Source organism: Rhinatrema bivittatum, chromosome 9, assembly GCF_901001135.1.
Source record: "Rhinatrema bivittatum chromosome 9, aRhiBiv1.1, whole genome shotgun sequence".
NCBI classification, from domain to species: Eukaryota; Metazoa; Chordata; class Amphibia; order Gymnophiona; family Rhinatrematidae; genus Rhinatrema; species Rhinatrema bivittatum.
Window position 1 is genome coordinate 87,133,711 of NC_042623.1, and position 16,499 is coordinate 87,150,209.

Sequence of the window (16,499 nt, forward strand, 5' to 3'; positions counted from 1 at the left end):
TCCTACCTAAATCCCCCCCCCCCCACCTTATTTCACGGAGTTACGCCTGCCTCTGCCGGTGCGCGAACCTCCAGCACAGCCGCTGTGCCAGAGGACTCGGGACCGTCCCTGGACTACCCCTTTTTCAAAGCCCCGGGACATACGCGCATCCCGAGACTTGCGTGCGCCACCGAGCCTATGCAAAATAGGCTCGGCGCATGTAGGGGAATTTTTAAAGGGTTACGCATATATCTTACATGCGCAACCCTTTGAAAATCTACCCTTATGTGAACTAACATGTTATTGAACAATTGGGGATCAGATGTACTGATGCTTTGCTCTCATTTTGTGTCTATGGGGGATATGTTGAGAACATCTGGCCCTGAATGAGAGGAAGGTTAGATCTGTTCTTCACAGATGTTGGAAAGTATTGAAGTTTGACAAATATTTGAAGCATCTTTTTGTCAGATATATTTTCAGTAACATACAGGAAAGGAAAAAATCTTTATCTAAATATGTATCTATAGATAGATTATAGATATGCAGATATATATATAGATGTATATATACAGGCTAATTTTAAAATGAACACGTATGTGCCTACACATGTGAGTATCGGTGCAAGAGTGGAGTCATGCTACAATTTTAATTTGTGTGCGCACATGTTTTAAAATACACCTCCTGTGCATAAGTATACGGCAAATCTTAAGAGATTGTTCGGGAAAACGTACTTCGCGTATCTTTCCCAGGACTTTGACGGCTTTTAGGCTCGTATGTAGGCAGATTTTAAAATATGCTTGCGGGAGGGAAAACCCAGTTTTTCCAATTAGTCCACCAGTTTTCCCAGTTAATATTGAGGGCTTAAAGACCCCTCTGGTTCTTCATCCTGCAAGCCCCCCAATTGACCCAGACCCTCACCGTGTCCTGTAAGCCTTAAAACTTGAGATCTCCAGACTCGCTCCTCAGCTGGAGCAGCAGTAAAGCTACGCGGATAACAAGCCGATGCGGGCTGCAGTCTCCGGTTTTAAAATACCGAGTTACATGCATAGCTGTTGGCCCCGCCCCAGAACACTCATGCTCCCCCATGCCCCGCCCCTTTTCCACCCTCTTATTTTTGACACATGCACGAGTACATACACGCGTATTTCGCAGCTTTTTAAAATTTGCATTGCTTGCGTGCGGCCCCACATGTGCACGTATGTAGGCATTTTAGCATGAGCAAGCTTTTAAAATCGATCTCATAGTGTGTAGTAGCTGTTTAACACCTGCAAAAACATTTTTAACAATTAGATGGCTAAATCATATGAATGATTTCCATAAATGTGACCACGGTTCAATTTATTCTTTTGCTACATGGGCTGACAGGTTTATTAATAGAGGCAAGACATTCACTATTAAGAATTCCATTAGTTGTCATAGTAACTAGGTAATTCATATAATAATGTGTCAATATAAACTGTTTTTATTATTTAGGATGCACAGTAAGGAAATTGGAAGATAGGATTAGAGAGGATATAATTATGATTAAGGAGGGATAGAAAAATCCAACGGCAAATCATTTTAATCATGTTCATAATAGACTCAGTTTTATTGAAATTGAGAAAATTCATACTAGTAACAGAGAAGATGATCAATTACATCTTTGAAAATAGAAATCTTTTGGCTCTCCCCTTTTAAACATGTTATCACCTTCTGATTTGAATGAAGAGATTGATTATCTATATACAGCATATATAAAAGGCTTGTGTTTATCAGTCGGTCACACTGTCATGTTTGTCTGTGGCCACCAGGTGGCATCCAGAACAGTGGAAGGTGCGCTGTGCAAAGACAATATGCTCTGTCTGCAAAGTCTTGTTGCACGTACACACAGTCAGACATATGCGTACATACAGGCACACACATGCATAGCCACACACATATGCAGGCAGATGCACACAAGACATACACAGGCAGAGAGAGAAACACACACAAGCACAGGCAGACACACACTCATATAGCCAAAGGCACCTACGCACACATAGGCACATGGATCCCTCCACACACACAGGCAGAGGCACCCATGCACACACACATAGGCACAGGCCCCCACAATCATAGGAAGAGGCACATACACACACAGGCGGTTATTGACCAGACAACCCAAGCAACACCAGGTCTGTTCGCTAATACGCTCTTGTCTGTGAATCCCTGTCTTTCATGCTCCCACACTCTGGGACAGGCAGACATAGGCACACACAGATAGGTGTACACAAGCTTGCATAAACCCCCACACACACAGGCAGGCACAGGCAGATACATAAACAGAGGGGCGGATTTTAAAATGGTTACGCATGTAAGTTATGCGCGTAACCCTTAAAACCCCCCCTGCGCATGCTGAGCCTATTTTGCATAGGCTCGGCGGCGCGCGCAAGCCCCGGGACGCGCATATGTCCTGAAGCTTGCAAAAAGGGGCGTGGGTTGTCCGGGGTGGTCCGGGGGCGGGGCGGGGCGTGGCCTGAGCCTCCAGGCACAGCTGCCATTTGCCACTATGCCCGGGATCACGGGCCGGCCGTCGGCCAGCGCACATAAGTTACGCCTGCCAGTAGGCAGGCAAAACTTCAACAAAGGTAAGGAGGGGTTCTAGGTAGGGCTGGGGGGTGGGTTAGGTAGGGGAAAGGAGGAGAAGTTGCGGGGGGGGGGGGAGAGGTGGAAGGAAAGTTCCCTCCGAGGCAGGCTGCGCGGCTCAGCGCGCGCAAGTTGCACAATTGTGCACCCCCTTGCGCGTGCCGACCCTGGATTTTATAACATGCGCGGAGCAGCGTACGCATGTTATAAAATCGGGCGTAGATTTGCTCGCGCCGGGTTGTGTGAACAAATCTGCGCCAGCGTGCAGGTTTTAAAATCTGCCCCACAGTCAGGCATACACACACAGACATAGACACACATAGGTCCCCCAAACACACACATACCCAGACACACTCACAGACAGGCACACACATGCACATACAGGCACAGGCCCCCTCACCCACAGTTACCCACATTCAGGCACAGGCATCCACATTCACACAGGCTGTTATAGATGAGACTACTCAAGCAATGCCAGGCACTTTTCACTAGTAGCCCTTATGTTTAAAATGATCATTGAAATAATTGCTAATCATGCATGCTTTCTGAAATTTATTTGAAAGTTGAAGGCCTAAAATCCTAAATGGATGTTTGGCTTCTTGAGTTTTAAGCTCCTGTTTGTAATATTTTAGTCCTAATTCTGGAAAGGATGTAATAATAAAAAACCTTTATAAGAAATGTGATTACAACATTTAATATATAGTCTAATTTTGATATTGCTAAGATAACTGGATCTTATTGAGTGTTAAATGTTTGTCTGGAGCATGTTCAATGATGAGGAAGAGGTATTTAAACTCGATACAGTGTTTGATGGCTGAGTCCTCTGAGGCAGTGCAATTCATGGCATGGATAGCTTGTGCTGGTGAGTTTGTTCATCAATACACAGAATAGATGTGAAGCAGTTTAAAGGTGAGTTAAAGCAGTGGTAGTTCTTGGCGTTTGTGTGGCTGTCAGGATCTGACATGGCTGTGAAAGCTTCCCAGAGGATCCAGGAGACTTGGGCTGTCTGCAGTTGAGGTTTCAGACCTTGATGCTCTACATGTTTTGTGTCATCAGCTTTTAATCGAAGGCTAGGTTTTATGAAGTGGTCCTTTATTAAATCATTACATCATTTGTATGGCAATAATGTAATTGTGCCCTTAGATAAATGTTTTATCTCCAACAACTACACATGTACTAACTTCTAAGGGAGCTCACCTTTCACATTAACTTTACAGAAAAAGGAGTTTGATGTGGACGCCCTTAGCAAGCCAGAACTGCGATTCCTGCTAAGCATAATGGAAGGGGAGCTGGAAGCGAGAGATCTTGTGATAGAAGCACTGAGGGTAAGTGTATAGTATCTCATGCCTTTTGCATCTCGCTGAAGATATAATGCACCAGGACACCGTTTTTACAGAGTACCATTATCTGGAAACTCCTAAAAGCCAGAAAAAAAAAATCCCCTTGTGGCCGGGATTCCCTGGGAGCCCATAGAGCAGTGGGCAGGAGGGGGCAAAAATGGCTGCTGCCTCTGTTCCCAGCACATTTCTCTATCACCTCCCTCTTTACCTGGCCCACCATTTGCTTCTCCTGCTGCTGGCCCCTCTGCCTTCTGCCTGGTTCGCAGTCTGAAATCAGCCGTTTGAACCATGCGGTGCTCCTTGGAGTTCTGGAAGTCTGCAGAGCACCGTGTGCTCCAAACAGCTGTTCTGAGACCATGACCTGGAAGGAGAGAGAGACGCCTGCATGGGCAGCAGGAGGAACAGCTTAGAGAAGCCCCAGCCCACTGACCCCACTTGCTAGCTAGATCAGGTCTTGGGGGGAGGGGGGGGGAGGTAACAGAGAGAGACCCACGCTAAAGTAGGAACTTCCATGATCAGGAAATATCCATTATTTCAAAGGAGCTTAGTTCCAACCCTTTCCGGTTAAAAGGTGTTTTTCTGTATATATATATCTGATGAGAGAATGACTTCTGATCTCTAGGTCTCACTGTTTTTCTCCCCTTAAGGATCTGAAAATGCTTTTGCATCGCTGGTTAAAGTAGTAATCTTTAAGGAACAAGTAGCATTTCTTCGATGCCATTTATTTATTTTCCTCAGTGCAATACATAATCATATTTAGAATGTGAAAATGAAGATGTTGTTTCTTTAACACAAACCCCTTTTCATTCCTTCAACTTGTAGTAAGATAAAAATAGAAAATGATTTCCCAGCAAGTAGCTGTATAATGGATTGAAGTTGTTATTCTTTGGTAGACCCCACTATAGTTACCTAAGGGACCTATTTACTAAGCTGCATGTGAGGCAAAGGGGAACGGGTGCTTTTTTGAATTATGGCACTGTGTGGGCAGGAGCTCCTTACCCCACTATGACTTGGGAGCTACTTATGGTAAGGGACAGGCCCGGGCCAGGGGGCTGGGTGGGCTTTTTTGTATTTTGGATGGGGAAGAGGGATTTTGAGCAGGGTGGAGGGTAGAAGAATGAAGTGTTGGGGGATTCTACTTTTTTTGTGAGGGTGATGTGGCCAAGGGGTTTTAATCTGCTCGGACAGGGGAGAGAGAGAAAACCAATTGGGGCTTGCTGTCCTTTTAGGGATCTGAAGACCCTGAGAGCATCAGCAGGGGTAAACTTTGCTGATATGACATGTTAACTAGGGATGTGCATTTGTTTCATCCGTTTCGGCAGTTCGCACGTACCTTGACGACTTTATAGCACATGTGAAAAACGGATAGTGTGCGTGTATTTTTAATAATGAGTTATTTAGTTAATTAATGTAATTGTTTAAATGTTTTATATACCATCATTCCATGGGAGCATCACTAGTTCATAACAGTTTTCAGGTAATATGTGAATACTATCCACTTTTTCACAAGTACTATAAAGCCAGCAAGGTACATGTGTACCGCCAAAATGGATGAAACGAATGCACATGCCTAATGTTAACATGGTGTCAAGACACGTTAAACGACAAATTTGTGTTATCATGGTTTAGCAAATAGACTCCTAGGGCAGGACTTCCCAAATCTGTCCTGGTGACCCCACAGCCAATTGGATTTTCAGGATATCTATAATGAATATTCATGAGATATATTTGCATATACCTGAGACTTAGTACTTGCAGATATACAGTATCTCATGCATATTCATTGTGGACACCCTGAAAACCATCTGGCTGTGGGGTCACTGGTATAGGTTTGGGAAGCCCTGATCTAAGGAGCTGGGGAGAATCTGGTTGGTGTAGAAATGGGATGAGATCGGAAGAATGACCTGCAAGCCAGGTGTCTTCAGCTCTTTCCTGCAAGTGCATCGTTCACTCTGAGCAACCCTTTCCTTTCTTCCAGAATTCTGGCACTTTTTCTGTTGCCAGGTAAGCTGCACAAGTGGCTGAACCATGTTTTGAAATATTGGTTAATTATTAGCTGAGCTAATGTTTTCATTGCGTTGATGAGTAATGTTTTAATGTGACTTTTCTTGGAATTTAGCCATTGGGCAAGTCATTCGTTCTGTTCACCTCTCTTGATAACGTGACAACTTCAGGGAAATTCATCTGTTTTGCCTGTGCATGAAACACTATATTATGTGCATTATAAACAACTTGGCATGGAAATGAGGCAACGTTAACATCTGCTCTTAGCAGTTTACACCACACTACTATGGATTCTTTTTGGCGTGCAAGTTATTTTGTGCGGGTGGGTACTCCGAGACCCTTACAGAAGAAGTCTACGTGAAAGACTGCGAACCAGGAGAGGCTCCCTTATAAAATGTGTAGCGGCTGTTCTACAGAGTGCCTGTCCTGTTCTTGTTTTTTTTTCTGGTTGGGCTGATACCGAAAGCAGATTGACTTCATGGGAGGTTTAATTCAAAAGTGCCATCTATGGCAAGAGATGGGCCAATCCATGTTCTGTGATTGGCAGATCATGAGCCACTTGGTGACTGGATTGTGGATTGCTTTCTGGAGCGATCCTGAAATCTTGGTTGCAAAATTAGAGCCAGAAAAGGAGAGAGAAAGAGAGAGAGCATGGATTCTAATACATCTCTATATCTTAACCTGTACATATGCTTCTAAGGTTATTACTCCCCATGTCAACACACACACTTAAACTTCTGATGAGATCCTTATGCCTTATGAGATAATGATAGGGGCATAGGGTTGCTAACTGACTCCATTTTTTTTTCATAACAGGTTGATCCAGTTCTGGTTTTACTGTGCTGCATTCATGTATTGGTAGTTTCGGTTTCCTTACTTAAAGGAGGGGCATTCTTTTGGATTTGCAGGACTGAATCAGCCTGTTTTTTTTTAAAACAAACAGCATAAAAAAGAATCACCGGTGGTAGAAATAATGCACATCTGTAACAACGACCCAGCTGTTATGCGAGATCTCTGAAGGATCCCCAATTTGAAGAGACCTGAGAGACCTTCATTATAAGGAATTGATATTTCTTTTCAAATTATGATTCTCAAGTATAATCAGTGGTCTTATATAAAGCATCCATTTCTGTTTAATTTTTTTGCTTGCAGTTAAAATTTAACTTGTCTTATTCTCAAGCTTCCTAAAATCTTTTCTGAAGCTCCTTACACTGTGCGGTGTTTCGATGGTTTCAGTGTCCCGACTTCAGGGGAGATTCAGCCAGGTATCCGCTCTGGGTCATGAGTGCTGCAGAACAGAAATGGATGCTTTGTGAGACCGGTGATTTGTACTTGGGAATCATAATTGAAGGTAAATACAGAGCCCATATTTGAAGGTCGCTCAGTTCACTTTAGACTAGGGATCCTTAATAGGTCTTGCAAAGCAGATCGTTGTTACAGTTTACTTAATAAAGTAGAGTCCGTCGAGAATGCTGCAGAGGCAATTAATTGTACATTCATCTGGTAATACACGGGGACCTTACGAAGCATTAAAGAAGGAGCTCATTCATTTACATTCCCTTTAGATGCTGCAGATGTGGAAATCCACAAGAAGAAGGTGTCCTGAAGCCACTGTATTTTCCTACTGGTGCAAGCTGATTGTCCTTGACCGGCTCCTGTTTTTGTTGGGATTCTGGAGGTGGGACTGGTGGGGAGGGGGGGAACCGTAGTGATATAACGGAAAGTAAAGAAAGCAGAATGAGAACGGATAAATCTCTGGTGGTTCTGAGATTTGCCTAAGAGAACAGATGGAGCGGTAGAGATCGGTTTCCCATTGGAAAACTGTTCTCCAGGTTTCGCAGCGGTAGACTTCAGTGCCATCTCCTTGGGCAAGCTGCAAAGAAAAAGTAAAGCAGCATTTCATTAAAAAGGAGTTTATTTTTACAGGACCTGCAAGTTAAAACAAATTGAGGTCACTTTAAAAAAAATAAAATCCAGGATCATATAGGAACATTCTGTTATTTTCTGTACAGCCATAAACATTTACTGGCTCTTTATGCCGTATTTTTGTGAGTATTATTTGAATGTCATCAGAAAAATGGTCTCTTTGGCTGATACCTGGTTTTGTACCAGGTATCAGCCCCTTGAATGCTTAAATGCTAAAAGCACCTGAAAACCAGCCCTAGCTGTCAGCATCTAGAGAAACGGATGCCAGGCAGAATGTTCATGTGACAAGCCGAGCAGAAGCTGCTGAGGAAGAAGCAGGCAGGACAACAGCAGGAGCAAGAAATAGAAATTGTGTCTCTAAATTCTAAATTGGCTAGCAGAGGCCAGGATTTAGCCGGGAGCGAGAAACTGGAAAGGCACTGCACTTAAACCCCAAGGCACGCTTTATTTTTATCAAGCCATTATTAAGGCCCTGATGTACACAGCATGGAAATGTACATTTCTAATTGCAGGTGTTGGAGAATTTGCACTTGGTTTTAAAGATGATGAAAGGCTATGTATTTTTGTACACTTCGGTCGAGCAGTGTACTGTGATTTTGTGCAATTAAACTTGTCAGCAGACAAGAGAAAATTGCTCTTCTGAGCGAGTCGCAAGGAAAGAGGCTGAAGGCACAGTGACTTCATCTGCCTAAGAATAGTGGAACGATAACTCAACAGCTCTTGCTCTCATAAAATGTTATGCTGCAGTTTGAAATAGCTTTTATCTACCATCTGAGAGTTGGCCTTTTAGGACCTTTAGTCCCTTATAAGAACTAAATAATGTTATGGTGATAATAGGCTTATGATGTCAATATCTATGCATTGCTGTAGTAAATTTACATTATCCAGTCCCTTTCCACTCACTCTTTCATTTCTGTTATCTTAAATTAAACAGGAGTTAAATTATTCAGTACCTATAATATATTTTTGCATTGTTTCCATTTCAGCATTAATAGGCTGTGGAGTGAATCTACAAAAGAGTTATGTGCATAAAAGTAGCATATATAGTGGCGATTTTCAAAAGCCCATTTACATGCATAAACTTTTGAAAATTCAACCTGATGGTGTGAATTTTCAAAGGAATGAGGCAAGTAAAAGTTACAATTTTTCAAAAGCCCATTTGCATGGGTAGAAGAACCTGATTTTACACACATAAATCCTTTTGAAAATTACCTCCTATCTGAGTATATCTAGGCATCAACAAAGGAGTTCTTAAAGAATTGGTTTGCACAATAATATATCTATCAAATTGTAGGACTTTTTATTTAGGTCTGTCAAGGTTTATGGTCATTATTCAATATGGGGCGGATTTTCAGAGCCCTGCTCGCCTAAATCCGCCTAAATCCGGGCGGATTTAGGCGAGCAGGGCCCTGCGCGCCGGTGTGCCTATGTTCAATAGGCCTACCAGCGCGTGCAGACCCCGGGACTCGCGTAAGTCCTGGGGTTTTCTGAGGGGGGCGTGTCGGGAGGGGGCGGGCCCAATCCGCGCGGCGTTTTCGGGGCGGGCCGTAGCGTTTCGGGGGCAGGCTCGGGGGCGTGGTTACGGCCCGGGGCGGTCCGGGGGCGGGGCCGCACCCTCCAGACCCGCCCCCAGGTCGCGTCCCGGCGCGCTAGCGGCCCGCTGGCGTGCGGGGATTTACGTCTCCCTCCGGGAGGCGTAAATCCCCCGACAAAGGTAAGGGGGGGGTTTAGACAGGGCCGGGCGGGTGGGTTAGGTAGGGGAAGGGAGGGGAAGGTGAGGGGAGGGCAAAAGAAAGTTCCCTCTGAGGCCGCTCCGAAATCGGAACGGCCTCGGAGGGAACGGAGGTAGGCTGCACGGCTCGGCGTGCGCCGGCTATATGGAATCGATAGACTTGCGCGCGCCGATCCCGGATTTTAGCGGATATGCGCGGCTACGCGCGTATCTACTAAAATCCAGCGTACTTTTGTTTGCGCCTGATGCGCCAACAAAAGTATGCCAAATCGCGCTATTTGAAAATCTACCCCTATATGCCTTTCTGCAAACACAGACTGTGACGCTACATTCATTCATGATAGAGGTCTACAAAACCATGAAATGACTTGAACTGGTAAATGTGAATCGGTTATTTACTCTTTTGGATAATACAAGGACTAGGGGGGTACTCCATAAAGTTAGCAAGTAGCACATTTAAAACAAATGGAGAGAATTCTTTTTCACTCAATGCACAATTAAGCTCTGGAATTCATTGCCAGAGGATGTGGTTAAGGAAATTAGTGTAGCTGGGTTTAAAAAGGGTTTGGATAAGTTCCTGGAGGAGAAGTCCATAAACTCCTATTAATGAATAGGGAATAGCCATTGCTTGTTGCCAGCATTTAGTGGCATGGGAGTCTATTTAATGTTTGGGTACTTGCCAGGTACTTGTGACTTAGATTGGCCACTGCTGAAAACAGGATGCTGGGCTTGATCAACCCTTGGTCTGACCCAGCATGGCATATCATAAGTTCTTATGTATTAGTGGAGACCCACGTGCTTTGAGGTGCTCACCTGCTTATCAGCAAACATATTACTTTTCTGTAACTCCAACAAAGAAGTCACACTGTTTATACATAGCAACAGGGTGGTTGGGAGTGGATCGGCAGCAGAGAATAGATTTACACTATTGTTTAAATGATTTTCAGCACAATTGCTTAAAGGAGCAATAGAGCTTTTAGCCCTTCAGTTCGTTAAGCATATCTTTGGCATCTTTGAGCAAGGCAACACAATCTGTAGGCCTTATTTAGAAAAGATTTTTCCATAGGCATATAATGGGATAAAAAAAGCTCTTTTTTTTTTTTTTTTTTTTTTTTTAAATAAGGCACTTTTGTATCTTAGTTCATGATGCTAGAGTTCAGGGAATAAGATTATGTTGATCCTCGCCCTTGCATCAGGGCTGGAGTTTTTCTGGCCTGCTTTGGTTCTCTGATATCTTGAACCTCCGAATGAAGTCAGCTGCTTCTTCTGAACAATGTTTACACCTCCCCAGGCTCAGGGAACAGTAAGAAGCTTACCTTGTCATGTAGAGAGTCTTTGCTCCTGTGCGCAAGATCCAAAATTGTTTTAAATAGCAAAAAAGCTCTCCTTCAACTAGTAAAAGCAAAAGGCGTGCCTTCTTCTTCCTGTGTCTCCTGCCTCACAGCACCCAGTCCTTTTTTTAATATGTCCTTGGGTGGGCACTCAAGGAAGCTGAGAAAATATGCCGGGGCGGTTTTGGATCCATCCTTTTTCTTCACCGAATTTGGCCCCAGGAATCCATTAGATGAAAAGTCTGACCACGTAGCCAGCATGAACAATCATTAATGCCTCCCTGGGACAAGTTTTCATTTTCTTATTACCCTGTCTTTCATACGAAAGACCTTGTAAAGCTTTCAACTTTTTCCTATTCATATTCCCCAATACAGGATCTGTACACCCTGTCATTTAGGCTTAATGTACGTCAGACACGAAGACCTTGACGTACGCAGGAAAAAAACCAAACATGCCACGTGATCATTTTGTTTGTGTTTCTTCGTGATGAAGCTGCTTTTGTGTGATGCCCTGCAAATTATGGATACCTGAAGTTCTTACCTTGGTGAGACATTAAAAAGGTCCCCATGGATATTCAAATTTTACGGCTTCATTGGACACTAGTACTGTTCTTTATGAGGGTAACTTTCTAACTGTGTGTCTAGAGGTAAATTCTATGAGTAGAAAGGACTTGCAGACTAGCTAAAATTTCCAAAGTCAACTTATTTATCGGCTTTGAATTTGAGGGCTGAGAAAATTAGGGCAGACTTAATACTCTGACACACAAATGTGCTCTGGAGCAGGTGTAAATGTGTGTGCATGCATCTACATGCAGACTTCTGAAAACTGAAAATGCATACGTAAATGATTTCCCTGCCCCAACTCTGCCCCCCCCCCCCCCCCGAATGCCTGCATGTAAAAATGCATGTGTGAGTGAGTCATACACACAACCCTGTGAGCAATTTTCCAAAACCCATTACGTGCCTTACTCCTTTAGAAAATCAAGCCCTGTGAATATTAATGCACATCAAGTTGATGATTACACTGGTATCTAACCTAGCTTTTAAAGAGCAAAACTAATTGCTTTGAAATTGAGCTATATACTGTAAATATTGTCTGGTTCATTTCAGTAAGTGGGTGAGCAGTATTCTGTTTACGGTATTTATTAAATTTATATACTGCCCCATCTTGCAAGGTGATATATAAATAAAAGATGCAAAACATAAACATGCATAATCATTTTCAATTAGATACATAAAACATTAAAAACAACATAAAATCAATAATCATACAAAGACAATACTAAAATAAAAACAAAATATCAATATTGCCATACAAAACATAATATCAAAATAACTTTAAAAAACAATCACAATATCATGTCATAGTCAAACTGTCCTCTGCTTAGAGGATGCAACATTGTAATAATATTTCATTACTTCTGCTTAAAAAAAACTTAAAAAACAGAATAAAACATCCCTCTCATGAAAAGCATGTTGGAATAAATATGCCTTTTCCAACTTGCAAAATGTTAACAGTTCACCCTCATCTTTGATTCATTTTGGCAGTGCATTCCATAAGAGATGCCCTTGTACAAAATAATCACTCAAGTGATTCATCCAGTCTGGTTTGTTTGAAGAATGATACAGATAATAATTAAGTCCTGAGAGGCTGACCAGATTGGTACAGTTTCAGGACTGCATTGAAAGTCGGATACACTAAGGGGTAGATTTTAAAAGAAGCGCGATCAGCCTACTTTTGCTTGCGCATCAGACTCAAGCAAAAGTACGCTGGATTTTAGTAGATACGCGCGGAGCCGCGCGTATCCACTAAAATCCTGGATCGGCGCGCGCAAGGCTATCGATTTTGTATAGCCTGCGCGCGCCGAGCCGCGCTGCCTCCCCCCGTTCCCTCCAAGGCCGCTCCGAAATCGGAGCGGCCTCGGAGGGAACTTTCCTTTGCCCTCCCCTCACCTTACCCTCCCTTCCCCTACCTAACCCACCCACCCGGCCCTGTCTACACCCCCCCCCTTACCTTTGTCGGGGGATTTACGCCTCCCGGAGGGAGACGTAAATCCCCGCGCGCCAGCGGGCCTGCTGCGCGCCGGGCCGCGACCTGGGGGCGGGTACGGAGGACGCGGCCATGCCCCCGGGCCCTAGCCACGCCCCGTACCCGCCCCCAAAACGCTGCCGACACGCCCCCGCAACGCCGCGCACTCCGGCCCCGCCCCCCGACACGCCCCCCTCCGAGAACCCCGGGACGTACGCGAGTCCCGGGGCTCTGCACGCGCCGGGAGGCCTATGTAAAATAGGCTTCCCGGCGCGCAGGGCCCTGCTCGCGTAAATCCGCCCGGTTTTGGGCGGATTTACGCGAGCAGGGCTCTGAAAATCCGCCCCTAAATTATTAGGACCTTTAAAGAGACGGACTAACATTTCAAACATAATCATCCATCTAATTGGGAGCCAGTGTAATTTTTAAGTTTTGTCGTGATGTGCTCTCAGATTGATACCCCTGCCCAGTGAAAGTTAACTGGTAACATTATCCAGTATATTCAGTGGAATACATCTCCTACTAAAAATACTTGTCTAAAGTTATCCTGGTAAGTTTATCTGGATAACTTGAACTTTAACCTGCTTTAGTCAGCATATAGCCAGTTAAGTAAAAATGTGAAAAAAAAGGCAAGCAAGGTGATCCCCTGTCCCCTAAAATAATTAAAAAATGTTGTTTGGGGATAATGGCCAATAACACCTGAACCTCTCAAATTAACTAAATACAAGCAGCGGTCCATAGTGGTCCAAAGACTTTCCTCAAGCTATTTCAATTCAAACCAGATACTGGGTACCCTCATTCTCCCACCCCACCCTCCCAATGCCTCTCCCAATCCCCCACCCCAGATGCCACTCTCCCAATCCCCCACCCCAGAAATCCCCAGATTCTCAAGGCCACTAGAGTTGAAGGATTGTGGTAGGCTGGCCTCGTCCAGTGTTGCTGTGATAGCATCGCTGATAGTGCACACTACCTACATTGCTGTAGAGTCTTACTCATCAGCAGTATTGGCAATGTACACTGCCAGCATCGCTATCAAAGCAAAAATGGACACAGCCAGAGTAGAACGATTCTCTGAGGCAATCCTTAATTTAGACAGATAACTTATCTGGATAATGCTGAATATCAGCTTTATCCAGCTAAATTAACTGGATAAGTTTGACCCATCTCACAATGACATTGGAATGCCCCTAACTTTTCTGTATAAATTTTATTTTAAACTTGGGAGCATTTAGACTGGTGAGACTTTTAAAACCCCAGGGATTGTCTGGCTAAGATCCAGCTTAGCTGACAAACCCCTTTGAATATGGACCCTTCTATGTAAAATCAAACATGTTTTCTGAAGTTAAATGTGTTCCTTTTCTCTTTTGTCCAGTAGTCTCCTACTTTCTCCTTTTTCTTCCAGCTCATTCAGAACCAGTGCTGGGACCTTGCAGCCACCTAGGGATTTTTCCTCTATTTTGATAGGGTCTGTATCTGTTCTTAGTCTGGTCAATGCAGCAATGATCCTGAGGCCAGGAGCCATATACCAGGATTCCTTCCAGAACTTTGTATCTAAATTCAGCCACTAGATGTCACCCTTATTGATGAGCACAACTTCCCCTTTTCCCCCAAAGAGCTGTAAACATTGCCTCTGCAGCTTCACTAGCCCCAGCTAACCTGTATTGCAGAAGCCCTGTTCTGGGAATCAAGCTGAGGACGTTGCACATGAAAGTGCGCACTTACTGCTGGCCACTCAGTTTGTCCTAATGAACAGTTTTTGAGGTGTATATTTGGCTTTGTGGCTGGATAGCTGGAGACCCAGATTTGCATTTTTCTGTCTGATGGACCCAGGGTTGGGCACATTTTGTGAAACTGATGTGCTTATGCTTATGGGCCCTTTGAGAAGGGAGGATATTTTAAGCTACAAGGATGACCTTCCCCCTTCCTATTATCTGAGAGGCACTATCTCCTGAGGGGACTTCTCTGCCGACACCGAGTCAAGAGTTGAATCCACCAGGGCAATCTTCCCTGTAGGCTAGAGAGGCTAGGAAGAAATGGATAGAATTTTAGAAGTAAACTTCTAAAATCTAAGGGCCAGATTCATTAAAGTTTTTCTCCCATTTTGTGTTTATGGGAAAAACACTTAGTGAATCAGGTACGATGTTTGAAATGAAATTTCTGTAGTGTCAAGATATGTAAACAGATAAAATAACAGATCAGAAGGAAAACTATTTTTTGATGATCAGTAGAATTTCTATCTTGAAAGCATACGGTTACTGGTTCTAATTCTGGCAGATTGGAGAACTGAATCCATGGAACTCTCAAGGGCTTTCTTATGTATCTAAAAGTATTTAAAACCTACAGATCTGAAAACAACTTGTTCTCAGTGGGGTGTACACATTGTTAATTCAATAAGCAAAAAAAAGTACAAAATAAAAACATACAATCTCAAACAATCACAGATCTTTTTAAATGCACTAAAAATCAATAGCTATAGACTTGTTCACAGAGAGCCACTTTTACTTTCTTTCTAAAAGATGGATAACATTCTGAAAGTCAAATATCTACAGGAAGAGTATGTGACAAAAGGGAGGCAGCTACTGTAAAGGTCCTCAAGCAAGTCTCCATTAACCGGATACTCTTAATAGACAGAATCTTCAAAGGCCTGGTCTCTTTGGATCTTAAAATTTCATGAAGGGGGGGTACACAGAAACAGCAGTGCAGATGTCTTGGAGAACAGAATTATGTAAAACTTTGTAAACCAGATTAAGAATCTTATATTTCATTTGGTAGCTAATAGGGAGCCAATGAAGACAATCTAATTTATGTGATTATATGTGCATGATACAGGATTCCAGTTACTACTCGAGCTGCTGCATTCTTATCCAATTGAAGGGCATTCTGTAGATATTTGGGAAGACCCAGATATACAGAGTCGCAATAATGTAGCTGGGCTAACATGCAAGATTGGATAACTGATCTAAAGTCAGAAGAAGGCAAAATAGTTTTCGGCCCTTTTAAACTTTTTAATTTGCAAAAGACAGTCTTGGTAGAGGCCTTAACTTGTGCCTTCATGGACAGATTGGTATCCACATAAATTCCTAGGTAATTTAACTTGGTACGAATCAGGAACGGGTCGTTGTCTACCTGAAATGAAGTAAAATTATCCAGTGGAGCTAAATGGCTAATCCAGAGTGCTTTGATTTTATAGATGTTAAGAGCTAATCAATTTTGGACTAGGGATGTACTAATAGTTTGTAAGCAATCTGAAACATAATTGAAAGATGCGAGTACGTTACAATGTAAAAGGGGGGAGAACAAAATATTACAGGAGCAAGAATTAAGCATTTATTAATCCCTTTTAACTAAGTAAGAGGGAAGTAGCCGATATGTATTAAACGCCAGCATTCCCAGCAGAATCTTCCCTGGAATCAATACGTGAATTCAAAAATACTTCCAGTTGTGCTGGTTCCATAAAGACATATCTAACGTCATTCATTTTTAAAACACACTTACTAAGAAATCTTATTATTATCTGAGCTCCTAATTGGCGGGCTCTAGGACATAACGATAGA

General features: G+C 43.3%; 1 protein-coding gene across 2 annotated transcripts in view; it reads left to right on the forward strand.

The window, feature by feature from the left end:
- CTTNBP2 (cortactin binding protein 2) overlaps positions 1-16,499 on the forward strand; it is a 373,947-nt gene that overhangs the window by 23,522 nt on the left and 333,926 nt on the right. The window contains exon 2 of one of the 2 annotated variants that reach the window (XM_029617221.1): positions 3,801-3,908. In XM_029617221.1, coding sequence (XP_029473081.1) covers positions 3,801-3,908 — 108 coding nt within the window. Of the gene's footprint in view, positions 1-3,798; positions 3,909-16,499 lie in introns of those variants that run through there. The other variant, XM_029617222.1, reaches the window with a different exon arrangement.